Genomic DNA, 18,025 nt, shown 5'->3' on the forward strand with positions numbered 1-18,025 from the left:
TGGGTTACTCCTCAGCAATGGTGAACACTGAGCCTCACCATTATTCTTACCACAGAATCCAGTTCATTAATTTTCGAGTCTGGTATCATGGGGAGATCTGGTTAACCAGTTAGCAGAGTGTAAGTGTTTTAAAATGACATCAGCCCAGGTGATCATTTTAAAACTTGTTGTAATAGAAAATTCTTAACTACAGGAACTTTTGAAAAAGTTGCCTTTTAACATTTTAGAAGGGTTGACTTTTTGAAAGCAAAGAAACTATTCGCTGCATTTAAATTGATGCTGATATTGAGCTATGAATTGCTGTTACAAGTCAATATGAATTGTTTTCAAAGAGTTTTATGTATAAACTCATACCAGAATCACATTAGACCATATTGAAAATAGTTTGAGGCTGAAGGTTTCTGTGACTACCATCATTGGCTGCAAACCTACAAAACGCAATGCTGGTTTTGAAATAAAATGTTGAAAATGAATGCTGAATTGTGAATGTTTCAGTAAAGGTTGATTTCTGCCGCCGGGCTTTCCTGTAAACACAGTAAGAAGTCTCACAACAACAGGTTAAAGTCATAGAACATTACAGCGCAGAACAGGCCCTTCGGCCCACGATGTTGCGCCAACCAGTTACAAAACAATGACCCACTAACCTAAACCAATACCTTTTCGTCCATAAACCTATCCACGGATCTCTTAAACGCCCCCAAACTAGGCGCATTTACAACTGCAGCAGGCAGGGCATTCCAATCCCTCACCACCCTCTGGGTAAAGAACCTACCCCTGACATCCATCCTATAACTACCCCCCCTTAATTTAAAGCCATGCCCCCTCGTGCTAGATTTCTCCATCAGAGGAAAAAGGCTATCGCTATCCACCCTATCTAAACCTCTAATCATCTTATATGTTTCAATAAGATCCCCTCTTAGCCGCCTTCTTTCCAGCGAAAACAACCCCAAATCCCTCAGCCTCTCCTCATAGGACCTTCCCTCCATACCAGGCAACATCCTGGTAAACCTCCTCTGCACCCTCTCCAAAGCCTCCACATCCTTCCTGTAATGTGGGGACCAGAACTGCACACAGTACTCCAAGTGCGGCCTCACCAGAGTTGTGTACAGTTGCAACATAACGCTGCGACTCCTAAATTCAATCCCCCTACCAATAAACGCCAAGACACCGTATGCCTTCTTAACAACCTTATCTACTTGATTCCCAACTTTCAGGGATCTATGTACATGTACACCTAGATCCCTCTGCTCATCCACACTATTCAAAGTCCTCCCGTTAGCCCTATACTCGACACATCTGTTATTCCTACCAAAGTGAATTACCTCACACTTCTCCGCATTAAACTCCATCCGCCACCTCTCGGCCCAGCTCTGCAACCTGTCTAAGTCTTCCTGCAAACTGTGACACCCTTCCTCACTATCTACCACACCTCCGACTTTGGTGTCATCAGCAAATTTACTAATCCACCCAACTATACCCTCATCCAGATCATTAATAAAGATTACAAACAGCAGTGGCCCCAAAACAGATCCCTGAGGCACACCACTCGTAACCGAACTCCATGATGAATATTTACCATCAACCACCCCCCTCTGTCTCCTATCTGCTAGCCAATTCCTGATCCAATTCCCTAGATCTCCCCCAATCCCATACATCTGCATTTTCTGCAGAAGCCTACCATGGTGAACCTTATCAAACGCCTTACTAAAATCCATATACACCACGTCCACTGCCTTACCCCCATCCACCTCTTTGGTCACTTTCTCAAAAAACTCAATAAGGTTAGTAAGGCACGACCTACCCGCCACAAAACCATGCTGACTATCTCCAATCAATTCATTACTCTCCAAATAACTATAAATCCTATCCCTAGTAATTTTTTCTAAAACCTTGCCCACAACAGAAGTGAGACTCACCGGTCTATAATTCCCGGGGAAGTCTCTGTTCCCCTTCTTAAACAATGGGACAACATTCGCTAACCTCCAATCTTCCGGTACTATACCAGAGGCCAACGACGACCTGAAGATCAGAGCCAGAGGCTCTGCAATCACTTCCCTTGCCTCCCAGAGAATCCTGGGGTAAATCCCATCCGGACCAGGGGACTTATCTATTTTCAGACCCTCCAGAATATCCAGCACATCCTCCTTATCAACTGTAACACTGTCAATTCTACTCCCCTGCAACCCAGTGTCCTCCTCAGCTATATCCATGTCCCCCTGCGTGAACACCGAAGAGAAATATTGGTTCAATGCCTCTCCAATCTCCCCCGGTTCCACACATAACTTGCCTCTGCTGTCTATAACTGGCCCTAATCTTGCCCTAACCAACCTTCTGTTCTTGACATACCTATAGAACGCCTTAGGATTCTCCTTAACCCTATCAGCCAAAGTCTTCTCATGTCCTCTTTTAGCCCTTCTTAGCTCACTCTTCAACTCCCTCCTAGCCAATCTAAAGTTTTCTAGTGCACTACCTGAGCCCTCATGTCTCATCCGAACATAAGCATCCTTTTTCCTTTCAACCAACGAATCAACTTTTTTGGTGCACCACGGTTCCCTAGCCCTACCAATTCCTCCTTGCCTGACAGGGACATACCTATCAAGTCCAACAGGTTTATTTGAAATCACAAGTTTTCGTAGCTTGTGGAGAGTCCCCTGACCCGATGAAGGAGCAGCGCTCCAAAAGCTCGTGATTTCAAATAAACCTGTTGGACTTTAACCTGGTGTTGTGAGACTTATTGCTACGTCCACCCCAATCCAATGCCAGCATCTCTATATCTTTGCTGTAAGCCTTTAAGGAGCTTTTTTGAATCTGTTGGCATGAAATCAGATGTTGCAATTTGAACCAGATCAACATATACAGAAATCAAGAACAAATATGTCACTTAAATATGTCTACCTGATAAACATCAAAGTTCACGAGGCCTCTTTTAACTTGTTGAACATCCTGTGTGCTTTGATGCTCGCTTCTGTTAAACAGTAGGATCCCCTCTGATTATTGTTCACAGCAACAAATTCTGATGCACAGATGGCGATATCCATCCTTGTCTTTACATGGAATTGAGGGGGCTTTCGCTGGTTCCGGAGCTAAAACTGTCATTCCGAGGAAAGTTATCGGGAAGTTTTCCATTCGCTTGGTGCCTAACATGGATCCAGCGGTGGTTGAGAAGCAGGTACTGAGTTTTTACTGTGGAACAAACAGACAAACGCCAATTAAAGTAACAATTGCTGCATCAAATTACTTTCGAAGCAACAAGATCCAGCTCAAACTGCAAACAAAAACTCAGTCATGCCTACTTTTAATTATGTTCATGAGATTGACAATACTCAGCAATAGAAATGTGTTTGTTATTCATTTAGAACAGAGCCAGATACAAAGTGATTTAGTCTGCACTGTATCTGCCTAGCTGTCCTTCATCGACCCGGTACACTTTGCAGAATCTCCTTAGACCCTTTTATTCACTTGTACATGCTGCTAAGACATTGTGCATCCTTGGAAAAGTTCTGGTGTTTTTAACTGCTGAGCTACTGGAAACCATTTATCCAAATTATTCAGTGATGAATGCGAGAGTGTGTAATTTTTGTATTTCTATTATTTGAACAGGGTGAGTTCCACTTTGTATCTGGCTCTGTTCTAATTGAATAACAAACACATTTCTATTGCTGAGTATTGTCAATCTCATGAACATAATTAAAAGTAAGCATGACTGAGTTTTTGTTTGCAGTTTGAACTGGATCTTGTTGCTTCAAAAGCAATTTGATGCAGCAGCTGTTACTTTAATTGGTGAACAATTCTGTGCTTGAATGAACCTGTTGGATTGAAGAGTTTTACAGAGTCAGTTTGCTATTTATCAAATACCACAATTTGTAACTTTTTTTTACACTTTACGGTCACTGAATCGCCTGCATAATAATCAAATTACGCAACACTACAATTTGTGAAGAATTGTAGTCGCTTGCTTTCAGATAATTCTTTTGGAGTTCTGACGAGTTCTACCCTGACCCACATAAGCACTCTGTATCCCATGTGAATATATCTTCTTTACAAGTTTCCCATATAGGACCTTATCAAAGGCTTTGCCAAAATCCATATAAACTACATTGATGGCATTACCCTTTTCTATATACCTGGTCACCACCTCAAAAAATCCAATCAAATTTATTAGGCATGACCTCCCTCTGCCGTCCTTACCTGATCTGGCCTAAATGTGACTCCAGAGCCACAGCAATGTGGTTGACTCTAAACTGTCCTCAGGAAACTAGGAATGGGCAATAAATACTGACCAGCCAGCGACATCCATGTCCAAAGAATGAATAATAAAAAAAAAGTGAGAAGAAAAAGTTGTATGTCCTGTCCAAACAAAAAATCTTCAAATCCAATCCAACCAATTGCTACCCCATGAAAAACATAAAAAATGTTCTAAAGTACATCATAGCCAAAGAATTACTTTTGAGCCGTGTCACTGTTTTTTGTCGGAAAATTTATGCACTAATGTTATGCAAACAGCAGGGAGGTGAATGGCCTTTATTGGTTTAATGGTACCTTGGTTAGAAATATGATGTTTTGTTGGTCATTTGCTTTCCTCTGTTTCCCCTTGTTAAATCCCATGCTCTGTGATAAAATGGAACCTGATTACAGATTATTGTGGAGCAAAAATTTATAAAGGGATTTGGATACTTTCTATTAAATATAAATTGCAGTTTTCCAGCTTTTTCTCTCCCTCCCATTTCCCGTCCCTCATTATTCATCTGCTTTTGTTTTGCTCCTAAGGTAGTGGATTACATCAAAAAACTCTTTACTGAACATGGGAGTCCCAACACATTGAAGGTGTACATGGGTCATGGTGCCAAGGCTTGGCTGGCAGACTGTAACCATCCTCATTACCTAGCTGGCAGGAATGCAATGAAAACAGGTTGGTGAAGGAATCCAATTTGAACACTTGCTCTGTTTTTAGAGCAACTTTAACATGCTGATATCTACTCAAGTCTTCCATATATTATTGTTAAAGTTGTACTACAAATTATTTTTCCCAGTACGGTGGGTGCAGCAGATTTAACAATTGAGACAGCTTGTATCTGAATGACACAGTTTCGGGTTACAGTGTGAGTCTTGTTCGTCAATATTTTCTTATTCATTGTGCATGCGTTCCTGTGTGCATGTAATTGCACTAAATTACTGAAATTCACAACCAACCATTGCCTGCAAATTTTAAAATCAGCTTAAGTTTTACTAATGTGTTCTCCATCTGTATAAACTGTTACCTTGTGTCATGTCTGAATGGAAAGGGTTTCAAAAACAACTTTGCATGCATATGTCATTGCACTAACAGAAATGACTTGAAAGGAAATTCTACATTAGCTCCAATGTTGAACAAATCTTTGGTCTGAATATAAACCCATACGGCTGGAGGTCTTTGCTACCAGATACCTGCTCCCCAACTCAACTTCGCTAACATACCAGGAAACAATTAACTTAAGCAATTCTACAAAACAGCGAAGCTTCCACTGAGGTGGCTTAGTAGCACAGTGGTTAGCACTGCTGCCTCACAGCGCCAGGGACCCGGGTTCAATTCCGGCCCCTGGTCACTGTCAAGTGTGGAGTTTTCACGTTCTCCCTGTTTCGGTGCTCCAGTTTCTTCCCACACTCCAAAGATGTGCAGGTTAGGTTAATTGGCCATGATAAATTGCCCCTTATTGTCGGGGGATTTGCAGGGTAAATACTTTGGATTGGGGGATTCGGTTTGGGTGGGATTGTTGTCAGTGTGAATTTGATGGGCTGAATGGCCTCCTTCTACACTGTTGGGATTCTATGATTCTATAAAATAACTAAATTGTGAACAACAGTGGTCTCAGCACCAATTACTGTGGAACATCACTGCCCAAATTTTGTCAGTCTGTGTGGCTACTCTTAACCCTGACTCTGTTTCTGTCTTGTAGTCAGTTTGTTAACCATACAGTTCTGTGTCCTGACTCCGTTGTTCTAAAGTCATAAATCTAGTGTGTAGATCTTATCAAAGACCTTTTGAAAATCCAAATATTTCACTTTGACTACATTATCCTTGTCTGTTGCTTCCAAGTAATTCAATAAGGTTGGCCAAGTGTGACCATCTGATTAATTTTTATTATATTTTCAGTTTCTAGGCTATAGCTTTGAATAAAGGTTGTACTTTTTTGGTCTCAGTGACATTCAGCTAACAAAGAAAATTACAGCATCCCTCCAGCTGGCACCGACCAAGCTGCCCAACTGAACTAAAACCACTTCCCACCCCCACAAACCTTCCAGGGACCATATCCTTCCATTCCCATCCTATTTATGTATTTGTCAAAATGCCCCTTAAAAGTCACTATCGTATCTGCTTGCATGGCCTCCCCAATTCCTCAGTTCCTGTCTGATATTATTGTAATTAGCCTTCCCCAGTTTAGCACTTTCACATGAGGACTCCACTATTCCTTATCCATCAGTACCTTTAAAATCAGTATTGAATTGTGGTCACTGCTCCCCTACTGAAACATCGGCCACGTGGCCAGGCTCATTCCCTAATACTAGGTCCAGTATGGCCCCTTCCCTAGTTGGACTATCCACATACTGTTTCAAGAAACCTTACTGGATGCTCCTTACAAACTCTGCCCCTAGCAGTAAGTGAGTCCCAGTCAGTATAGGGGAAGATAAAATCACCCAAAACAACCACCCTGTTACTTTTACACCTTGCCAAAATCTGCCTACATATCTGTTCCTCTATCTCCCACTGGCTGTTGAGAGATCTATAATAAACTCCAAACATTATGACTACACCCGTCCTATTCCTGAGCTCTACCCTTATTGCCTCGCTGTGTGAACTCTCCGAGGTGCCCTCCTGCAGCACAGCTGTGATGTTCTCCTTGATGTGGAGTGCTGGTGTTGGTCTGGGATAAGCATAGTAAGAAGTCTCACAACACCAGGTTAAAGCCCAACAGGATTATTTGGCAGAACTAGCTTTCGGAGCCTCAAGCTCCTCCTTCAGGTGAGGTGAGGGTATATAAAGACACTTTATATGTCTTTATATGCCCTGTTTGTGAACACAAGTCCTCACTCACCTGAAGAAGGAGCTTGAGGCACTGAAAGCTAGTGCTGCCAAATAAACCTGTTGGACTTCAACCTGGTGTTGTGGGACTTTGTAATGTTCTCTTTAACCAGTAGTGCAATTCCCCCACCCCTATTTTCATCCCCACCTATTCTGCCTGAAATATTTGTATCCTGGAATGTTAAGCTGCCGATCTCGTCCTCCCCTTAACCAAGTCTCTGTAATGGCAACAACATCATAATTCTAACTGTTGTATATTCGCTGAACCAGCTCAATCTCCCTTTTGCAATAACATTGGCTGCTTGCCAAGCATCTAGCACTATTCCCTTTCCTAATGAATTGTTATGTAAGTATAATGGTGCCTCTGCTATTACTTCCACAACTTATTTTAATAAGTGTGAGTGCAATCTATTGGCCCAGAACTTTATCCTTTCCGATACCAAGAGCGAAATAATCTGGATGCTGGATAGCTGCAGAAAGAAAACTGGAAATACTCAGCAAGTCTGAGTTAACATTTCAGGTTGATGACCTTTCATCAGAATTAAGTTCAAAATGTGATAGCTTTTAAGCAGAGGAAAAGGAGGGCGGGTGAAAAAAAGAGGCCTGTCGGTGACATGAATTAGGAAGTGGCAAAAGACTTGACAATGCAAAGCCAAAGAGAAAAAACAATGTCTAGAAGAGGTGTGAATGACACAACCATGAAGAGCTACATCCTGAAAGTGAAAAAGAGGGAGAAAATCAACTGAACTGCAAGCTATTGAATTATAGAGTGAGGTTTTACCCCAATGCCAAGAGTAGTACCACTTGCACCAGAAAGCACTAGGAAATCCCAAATCGTGGGAGGCTTCGTTACTCACTTTAATATGTGGAGAACAGATCCAATTGCTGTTCAAAACCACATGTCAATCTGCCACTCCTCAACCCAGAGTGAGGGATGGCATGATGGCTCTGTGGATAGCACTGCTGCCTCACAGCACCAGGGACTCGGGTTCAAACCCCAGCTTGTATCACTGTCTGTGTGGAGTCAGCGCTTTCTCTTCATGTCTGGGTGCTCTGGTGTCCTCCCACAGTCTGAAAGACATGCTGGTTAGGTATATTGGCCATGATAAATTTTCCCTCGCTGCAGCTGAAAAGGCGCTGGAGTACGGCGACTAGGGGATTTTCACAATAAATTGATTGCAGTGTTAATGTAAGCATATTTGCGACATTAATAAATAAACTTTAAAACTTTAATAACATATTTGCATCTTTTAAATTGGTGACAGGAAAATTATTCCGCTACAAAGTTTTGAATCTTTTATTTGAAATGTAAAGTTGGGATTGTGTTGCCTCCACTCAATCTAGCTTCACTCACTATGCTGTGTAATGATGTCACATGTCTCTTAATATCTGTCCCTTTACACTTTTTACCAACCCCAGTCATTCAGTTTTCGTTTTAACACTGCGAAAAGTGCATCTGCAGTGAAAAACGTGTGATTGGATTGAAAATTGATTTCTCAAGTGGGGGAGACTTGCATAGACATTCCCTTTTGCCCTCAGAAATCCTGCAGTATCTGCTGGAGTTTGTACGTCTGCACCAGCAGTGTTTGCTGAAGACGAGACAGGAGAAATGTACAAGTGAAGTTAAAAAAACAAAGGTAGCAGATTAAAGAAGTGCTGTAGGTTCTGATGAAAGGTCAAAGATCTGAAACATCAACTCTGTTTCCCCCTCCACAGATCCCGCCATAATCTGTTGAGTGTTTCCAGCATTTCCCGTTTTTATTTCAGATTTCCTGTATCCAAAGCATTCTGCTTTTTAGATTTCTGTTGGGTAAGTCTGCGACAGTGAATCTCAATATACTGTCACGGAGAAGACTTCTGGTTGGATAATGGGAACCAACAGATGATCAAGAATTTCACATTTTTATAGCAACACGCACAAATAGAAAAGACAACGCAAATATATTGAATTTGCCCTTTTTTTGGACTTGAAATTGGAGATGTTGATCTGAGCAAAGGAGAAACATCTTGCACAAAGCTCTTTGTTGTCAAAATTCTCATTTTTGATACATCACACTGTTTTTAATCGTGTTTACAATGTAAATTGTCTAAATTGCTTTTCCTGTTTAGTATTCGGAGTTGAGCCAGATATGACCAGAGAAGGTGGCAGCATTCCCGTTACCTTGACATTCCAGGAAGCTACGGGAAAGAATGTTATGTTACTGCCGATTGGAGCTGCAGATGATGGAGCTCATTCACAGAATGAGAAAATCAACCGGTAAGAGGCAATATTCTGCTTAAACATTGTCCTCGTGCATCTGTTTGAGATTGTTCGTTGAATAGCCCTGATAATATGTGAATTGATATAATTACATAATTTAAGTTCCTCCCGTCTACAGTTTTGTTCCTCAAAGCTCTCCCTTTCTCGTATTGGGCTGTGGTTTTTGCTGGCCTCTATTGGGGGGGAGGAGAAGGCAAAGGAAATCAGATGCTTTTTTATTCTCTTTTAACCCCCACTTGCCCAGCCACAACAGCTAAGCTCATTGAGGCAAGCCAGAGTTTGCGTTATTGCTACATTAGTCCATTATTCTTTATCTATGTACAAGCACACCATCCCATTCCTTTAATATTTTTTAATCTCTCTCATGTTGAGGCTCCTGGTGATAATCTCACTACCTTTTTAAAACAGTGCATGAGGGGGACTGTGAGGAATTCCCTTTCTTTTCAAGGATCAAGTCACATTTAGCGGCTTACTAAATGTGTGTGTGTGTGTGTGTGTGACCTTTCTGCTGTACTCTGCAGGGACAGTCAAAATACTGAGAGGAGCTAAGTTGCTCCAAACGGATACAAGATTGAAGTTTCTGTTCTCAGAACAAGAACCCTGTGCTTTAAGATGAAGTTTGGAATGTGGCTGTAAGACAAAAGTACAACACTGAATTTACAACACAGAAACTGGCCATTTGGTCTATTGGTTGCTGCTGGTCTTTAAGGTGCTGAGCCTCTGCTCACTCTTTTTCTAAACCTGCCGGCAACCCCTTCCATTTCTTTGCCCACGTACCCCATCAAACTTCCCTTAAAGTGGTGCAAAGCAGAGACCGTCAAAATGCAACTTCATCAAAAATACTAGTTTCTGTTTGTAGCTCATTCCATTTTTGATCTGCCCATTCAGTTTTTTGAACCTGTTCCAGCACTAAGCCAGATACTTGGCAGAACACTTTGAAAGTTACAACAACAACTTAGATTTATGTAGCATCTTCAAATGTAGAAAATACACTCACGAAGTATTTAACCAAGGAGGAATCAACAAAAGAACACTGAGCCAAATTAGGGGTGATCGAAGTCTTGGTCAAAGAGGTGGATTTCAAGGAAGCATAGTAGGGTTTTAAAGAGAGAATTAGAGCTTGGGAAGGAATACAGGAGGCACTGCTGCCATTGTGACAAAGACAGGAGGAATCCAAATGAGGAATACTGAATTTGAGGAGTAATATGCAAGCTCTTGCTAGGGATAAGGAGGAATGTTGCCACGATGGAGACTTCAATATATAATTTTTAAAAAGTTGTTGTTGTTTCTCCAACAGGACCAACTATATTCAGGGAATCAAGGTGCTTGGTGCTTACTTCCATGAAATCTCTTTGCTGAAGTGAAAACGGTGTCAGATTGATAGATTTCTAAAACTGTACATCCAATAGAATTACTTTAATTGTATACTGTGTGATGACAATTACTGGATAATGTGTTATGTAGCAGACACATAACTGCACAATCAGAAGTGTAAATATTAAAGATCCTGACTTGGTTTCTTTATTGCTGAACTGTAAGATTACATTTTGAATATGCTGAATAATCATTTGTCCAGTTCAGTTGTTCTTGTGAATTATTGTACCATATTGTAAATGGTGCGCTAACATAGAACATAGAACATTACAGCGCGGAACAGGCCCTTCGGCCCACAATGTTGCGCCGACCAGTCTTATTTTTTTTTAAAAAAAAACATTGACCCACTAATCTAAACCAATCCCTTTTCGTCCATAAACCTATCCACCAATCTCTTAAACGCCCCCAAACTAGGCGCATTTACAACTGCAGCAGGCAGGGCATTCCAGTCCCTCACCACCCTCTGGGTAAAGAACCTGCCCCTGACATCCGTCCTATAACTACCCCCCCTTAATTTAAAGCCATGCCCCCTCGTGCTAGATTTCTCCATCCGAGGAAACAGGCTATCACCATCCACCCTATCTAAACCTCTAATCATCTTATATGTTTCAATAAGATCCCCTCTTAGCCGCCTTCTTTCCAGTGAAAACAACCCCAAATCCCTCAGTCTCTCCTCATAGGACCTCCCCTGCATACCAGGCAACATCCTGGTAAACCTCCTCTGCACCCTCTCCAAAGCCTCCACATCCTTCCTGTAATGTGGGGACCAGAACTGCACACAGTACTCCAAGTGCGGCTGCACCAGAGTTGTGTACAGTTGCAACATGACGCTGCGACTCCTAAATTCAATCCCCCTACCAATAAACGCCAAGACACCGTACGCCTTCTTAACAACCTTATCTACTTGATTCCCAACTTTCAGGGATCTATGTACACATACACCTAGATCCCTCTGCTCCTCCACTCTATTCAAAGTCCTCCCGTTAGCCCTATACTCAACACATCTGTTATTCCTACCGAAATGGATTACCTCACACTTCTCCGCATTAAACTCCATCCACCACCTCGCGGCCCAGCTCTGCAACCTGTCCAAGTCACCCTGCAAACTTCGACACCCTTCCTCACAATCTACCACACCTCCGACTTTGGTGTCATCAGCAAACTTACTAATCCACCCAACTATACCCTCATCCAGATCATTAATAAAGATTACAAACAGCAGTGGCCCCAAAACAGATCCCTGAGGCACACCACTCGTAACCGAACTCCATGATGAATAATTACCATCAACCACCACCCTCTGTCTCCTATCTGCTAACCAATTCCTGATCCAAGTACCTAAATTACCACCAATCCCATACATCTGCATTTTCTGCAGAAGCATACCATGGTGAACCTTATCAAACGCCTTACTAAAATCCATATATACCACATCTACTGCCTTACCCCTATCCACCTCTTTGGTCACCTTCTCAAAGAACTCAATAAGGTTAGTAAGGCACGACCTTCCCGCTACAAAACCATGCTGACTATCTCTAATCAATTCATTACTCTCCAAATAACTATAAATCCTATCCCTAATAATTCTTTCTAAAACCTTGCCCACTACAGAAGTAAGACTCACTGGTCTGTAATTCCCAGGGAAGTCTCTGCTCCCCTTCTTAAACAATGGGACAACATTCGCTGTCCTCCAATCTTCCGGTACTATACCAGAGACCAACGACGACCTGAAGATCAGAGCCAGTGGCTCTGCAATCACCTCTCTTGCCTCCCATAGAATCCTAGGGTAAATCCCGTCCGGACCAGGGTCTTATCTATTTTCAACCCATCTAGAATATCCAACACATCCTCTGTATCAACTACAATACTTTCTATTTTACACCCCTTCACCCCAGTGACCTCCTCAGCTACATTCATATCGTCCTGCGTGAACACCGAAGAGAAATAATGGTTCAATGCCTCTCCAATCTCTTCCGGTTCCACACACAACTTCCCCCTACTGTCTGTAACTGGCCCTAATCTTGCCCTAACCAACCTTCTGTTCTTGACATACCTATAGAACGCCTTAGGATTCTCCTTAATCCTATCAGCCAAAGTCATCTCATGCCCTCTTCTAGCCCTTCTTAACTCCCTCTTCAACTCCCTCCTAGCCAATCTAAAGCTTTCTACTGCACTACCCGAGCCCTCAAGCCTCATCCGAACATAAGCCTCCTTCTTCTTCCTAACCAACAAATCAACTTTTTTTCTGCACCACGGTTCCCTAGCCCTACCAATTCCTCCTTGCCTGACAGGGACATACCTATCACAGACCCACAGTAGCTGCTCCTTGAAAAAGCTCCACATTTCAGACGTTCCTAGTCCCTGTAATCTCCTAGTCCAATCAATGCTTCCTAATTCTCTCCTAATGGCCTCATAATTACCCTTCCCCCAGCTAAAACTACTGACCCGAGGTTCATGCCTATCCCTTTCCATCACTAAGGTGAACGTAACCGAATTGTGGTCACTATCACCAAAAAGCACACCAACTTCCAAGTCTAGCACCTGGTCCGGCTCATTTCCCAGCACCAAGTCCAATATAGCCTCACCTCTAGTTGGCCTATCTACATATTGAGTCAAAAAACCTTCCTGCACACTCTGAACAAAAACTGACCCCTCTAACGAGCTAGAGCTATAGCAATTCCAATCAATGTTAGTAAAGTTAAAATCCCCCATAACAATTACCCTATTACTTTCACTCCTAACCAGGATCGTCTCTGCTGTGATTTAAAATTTCAAACCTCCAAATATGGAATTTCTGCTTGAAAATAATGCAAGAGACTTAATTCATTGGAAATAAAATTTAGCTTAACCTTTTGATTAAAATCTCTTCAATTGCAATGTTCCTAGTCCATACAGCTTTGCTGATGTAGTCTTGAACTCAGGGTACCAGAGCAACCAATGGTAAATCTCTAGGTGTATTTTGTTTTCACGCCTGCTGTTTTCCAATGTGCAATACTTTGCATTTATTTAAATTAGCCTGCTCATTTTATTTTCTGTTATCCTGTAACTTTGAAAGAGTGCTTCATGGGAAGGATATTGAGGTAATAGAGAAATACTCTTGCAGATACACAAGCATTCTGCCTAGTATGATATTACAGAAATTTACAGTGCAAGAGAAAGCTGTCCAGGCCATCATTTCTATACCGGCTGAGGAAGGGCTATGATGTGGAGATGCTGGCGTTGGACTGGGGTAAACACAATAAGAAGTCTGGCAACACCAGGTTTAAGTCCAACTGATTTATTTGATAGTAAACTCACGAGCTTTCGAGGAAGGGCTATGCAGCCACGTCCCAGTTTCCAGTTCTTGGTTTGTAACCCTGTTGGGTTTCGCGCTTCAGGTGCATATCCCAGTACTTTCAAAAGTGATGAGCGTCTCTGCCTGCACCATTGTTTCAGACAGGGAGCTATAGACCACATCCGTGCTTTTGGCAAAAAATAAATCCTCCGTTCTCTATAAGTGGGATGTGGAGAAATCAGATCAGCCATGATCTTATTGAATGGTGGAGCGGGCTCAAGGGCCTGAATGGCCTAATCCTGCTCCTGATTTGTATGTTTGAATGACTAATTATCATTAAGGAAGGACATTTGCAGGGCTGCATGGGATTACAGACCAATAGAAATGTGATTGCATCTTAATAGCCTTCTGAAATCATTTTCTAAAACCGCTCAGCTGTATCTAAAAGGAATGAAACTAGGCAGACTATCTGGCATCAAGCGAGGTACCAGAAATGGCAACAGCATGTCTGGAGGCTTGTGCCAAGATGTGGATATGCCGGCGTTGGACTGGGGTAAACACAGTAAGAGGTCTGACAACACCAGGTTTAAGTCCAACCGATTTATTTGATAGTAAACTCATTAGCTAGCTAGTTCTGAGTTTACTATCAAGTAAATCGGTTGGACTTAAACCTGGCGTTGTCAGACTTTTTACTGGGCTTGTGCCAAAGCAGGGAGAGCCTGACATAGTCTTGTTCACCAAATCGTGCCTTAGTTATCAGTGACTTTGTCAGTAAGGTATGTCCTGACCCACCATCAGGACAGACCTACCAGAGGGGACAGCACAGGGATAGACTGGAGGGAGTTGCTTTGGGAGTCTTCAACATTGACTGATTCCCGTGGAGTCTTGTGGCATCAGATGAAAAATGGGAAAGGAAACCTGCTGATTGCCACACACAACCCCACCCCTCCGCTGTTGAGTCAATATGTCATGTTGAACACAGTTGGAAGAAGCACTGGGGCTGACAAGGATATAGATTGCACTCTGAGTTGGGGACTTCAACATCATTAAAATGGCCCAGCAGCATCACTACTGATGAAACTGGCTGGGTCCTAAAGGACACTGCTACTAAATTGGGCCTGTGGCTGATGGTGAGGGAACCAACCAGAAAGAAAAATCGACTTGACCTCATCCTCTCCAGCTTGCCTGTTGCAACAGCACCTCTCCATGGCAATATTAGTCGGAGTGACCACCGTACAGTCCTTGTGGAGAGAAATCCCCTTCTCACGTTGGAGATATCCACGTTTGTGTTGTAAGGCGTTAGCAGCATACTAAATGGGATAGATTTCAAACACATTTGGCAACTCAAAATTAAGCATCCATGAGGAAGTGTGGGCCACCAGCCACAGCAGCAGAATTGTACACATCTCCAATCTGTAACCTCAAAGCCTGGCATATTCCTCCACTTTAACATTACCATCAAGCCAGGGGATTGTAGGGGGGCATGCCAGGAGCAGCACGAGGCGTACTTAAAACCGAGGTATCAACCTGCTGAAGCTATAACATGAATTCTTTCACGCTAAACAGTGGAGGCAGCATGCAATCGGCAGAGCTAAGTGTTCCCACACCAGTGGATCAGACCTACACTCTGCAGTCCTGTCACATCCAGTTGTGAATGGTGACGGCCACTTGCTGCTATCGAGATATCATTTGACCAAATATTGGAATCAATTGGAATGAAGGGTAAACCCTGCAATGGTTGGAGTCATATCTGGCATTAAGGAGGAGTTCAATCATATCAATCATGGGATAACACTGCAGGAGTTCAGGGTAGTGCCCTATGGCCAACTATTTTCAGCTGCTTCATCAAGGAACTTCTATCCATCATAAAGTCAGAAGTAGGGATTTCTTTTGATGATTACACAATGTCAGTGCCATTTGTGACTGAAGAAATTGAAGCAGTTTGTGTCCACACACAAGACCTGGACAACATTCAGGTTTGTGCAAGTAACATTTGTGTCATACATGTGCCAGACATGACCACCTACAACAAAAGACTATCTGGCATTAACATTCAATGGCACTACCATCACCGAAATCCCAACTATCAACATCCTGGAGGTTAACGTTGACCAGCTCTTGTATCACTGTATTTATATGGTTGGACCAGCTTAGTTCTGGTTAGAAACTGGGAATTCTGCAGAGAATAATTCACTTCCTGACTCCCCTAAGCCCTGTCCATCATCAAGAAGGTATAAGACAGGAGTGTGATGGAATACTTTTAATTTACATGGATGAGTGCAGCACCAACAACACGCAAGAAGTCCAACAACCCCATTCAGGACAAAGCATCTCGTTTGATTGGCACCCCCTGCACCATCTTAAACATTCACTCCCTCCACTACCAATGCAAAGTGGCATCTACACTTGTACCATCTACAAGTTGCATTGCCTAAACACAACAAGGATTCTTCGGCAGCACCTTCCAAACCTGTGATCTATACCACCTGGAAGGTCAAGGGCAGCAGATGCAAGCAAAGATTGCCACCTGCAAGGGAAGTAAGTTTGGAGGACTGTGGGGGTTAGAACATGGGACTTGGATTGTTTGGATTGTTCTACAGACTCTGTTACTCTATGATCACTTATTCCACTAACTTGGAGGTATCACTACCCTCACAGTTTACAATACTTCCAAGTTTAGTGTTGACTCCAAATTTTGAAGTTGTGCATGGTACACGCATGTCTAGGTCATTAATATAGATAAAGAAAAGGACCCCATTGTATACCTTCCACCAGTGCAAAAAATCAATGGTGATTGAATTCAATAAATCTGGTAATTAAGCTCTACTACTCTGTTAATTGGAATGAAAAATTTGTGGGCTAGCACCACAGGAAAAATGATCAAAACCACAGGATTATTTTTAAAACCCAATTGTTTAGCAAATGGTCTTCAGAAAACTGAGTTTACCACTTCCACCCAATCTAACCTATATTTGACTTGAGCCCAAATTTCTTTATTGACTTTTACTGCCCTCTGAAGTGGCCAGATAAGCTGAACACATTGCTACCAGGGTGAGCAAAATTACTTCAAAAAGTAATTTAAATGTGAACAAGTTCATTCAATTGGAAAAGGGATTGAAAGATTTGACAGCTATTCAGGCAAGTAAATTCTGTATAAATCTCATGCAATCGTGGTCTCCCTAAATATTTGCGAATGCTAGAACAAGCTCCTTACACCTCCTTCCACAAGCCATGAGGTTTCCTGGTGAAGGAGTGAGTAATTAGTGCAGGGTCACAACTGTGTGTGGTCATCTACATTAATTACAACCTTGAAACAGCACCAAAATACAGACAATTTCCTCTTTTCTGCATCATTATGTGCTGATGTGGATTCTGGAAGTTGCTACCAGTTTTCAGAGGTGCAATGATGGCAATTGCTGACAACTTCACCAGCACTATCGCTGCAAAACGTGAACCCTTATGCTTGTGGCCCTTTTTCTGGATTCCTTTAGAGATACTGAAGGCAATTTTAACTTTGGGTGGACTATGAACAGAGTTCTGATGAAATAGCATTCATTTGAAGTGTTAACTCTGTTTTCCTCCCTCCACAGATGCTGGCTGGCCTACTGAGTATTTCCAGTATTTCCTGTTTTGTTTCATTTGTTACTTTAAATGATTTGTGAATCTGTACCTCCGGATCCCTTTGCACTTTGTCTGATTTAGTCATTATTTTAATGAGTTTTGGAAGTCTCCCAAGAGTAATAAATGAATCATGTTACATCTATAGCAACAGCATTTCAACAACTAAACTAACAATAGATTACTTGTTGCAACCTCTCCACTTTGTTGGCATCACCCTGCTGATTTGGGTAGCAAAATGAAAGTTTTAAACAAGAGTGTTCATGGGATCACTCATCTGGATCACAGATACTCGACCTGCCTACTACACGCCATTGTTTTCAGTCATTAATCAAGTTTTTGAGTGCCTTCCAAAACCGGAGTCTTTTTATACGTGATAATTGGTCACAATCATTACCTACACAATCATGTCATTTGTGTTGAAAAGCTCCTATAAGACTTG

At 42.2% G+C, this 18,025-nt stretch overlaps 1 protein-coding gene across 1 annotated transcript in view; it reads left to right on the forward strand.

The window, feature by feature from the left end:
* The window catches only part of LOC145346463 (cytosolic non-specific dipeptidase-like), a 32,566-nt gene extending 21,711 nt beyond the window's left edge, over positions 1–10,855 (forward strand). Inside the window, exons 9-12 of the mRNA XM_080193765.1 lie at positions 3,005–3,169; positions 4,768–4,909; positions 9,167–9,314; positions 10,615–10,855. Coding sequence (XP_080049891.1) covers positions 3,005–3,169; positions 4,768–4,909; positions 9,167–9,314; positions 10,615–10,681 — 522 coding nt within the window. The 3' untranslated portion in view covers positions 10,682–10,855. The remainder of the gene's footprint in view (positions 1–3,004; positions 3,170–4,767; positions 4,910–9,166; positions 9,315–10,614) is intronic.
* Positions 10,856–18,025: the final 7,170 nt, after the last annotated feature.

This window comes from Carcharhinus amblyrhynchos, chromosome 8 (genome assembly GCF_965287045.1).
Source record: "Carcharhinus amblyrhynchos chromosome 8, sCarAmb.v2.hapA, whole genome shotgun sequence".
Lineage (NCBI taxonomy): Eukaryota > Metazoa > Chordata > Chondrichthyes > Carcharhiniformes > Carcharhinidae > Carcharhinus > Carcharhinus amblyrhynchos.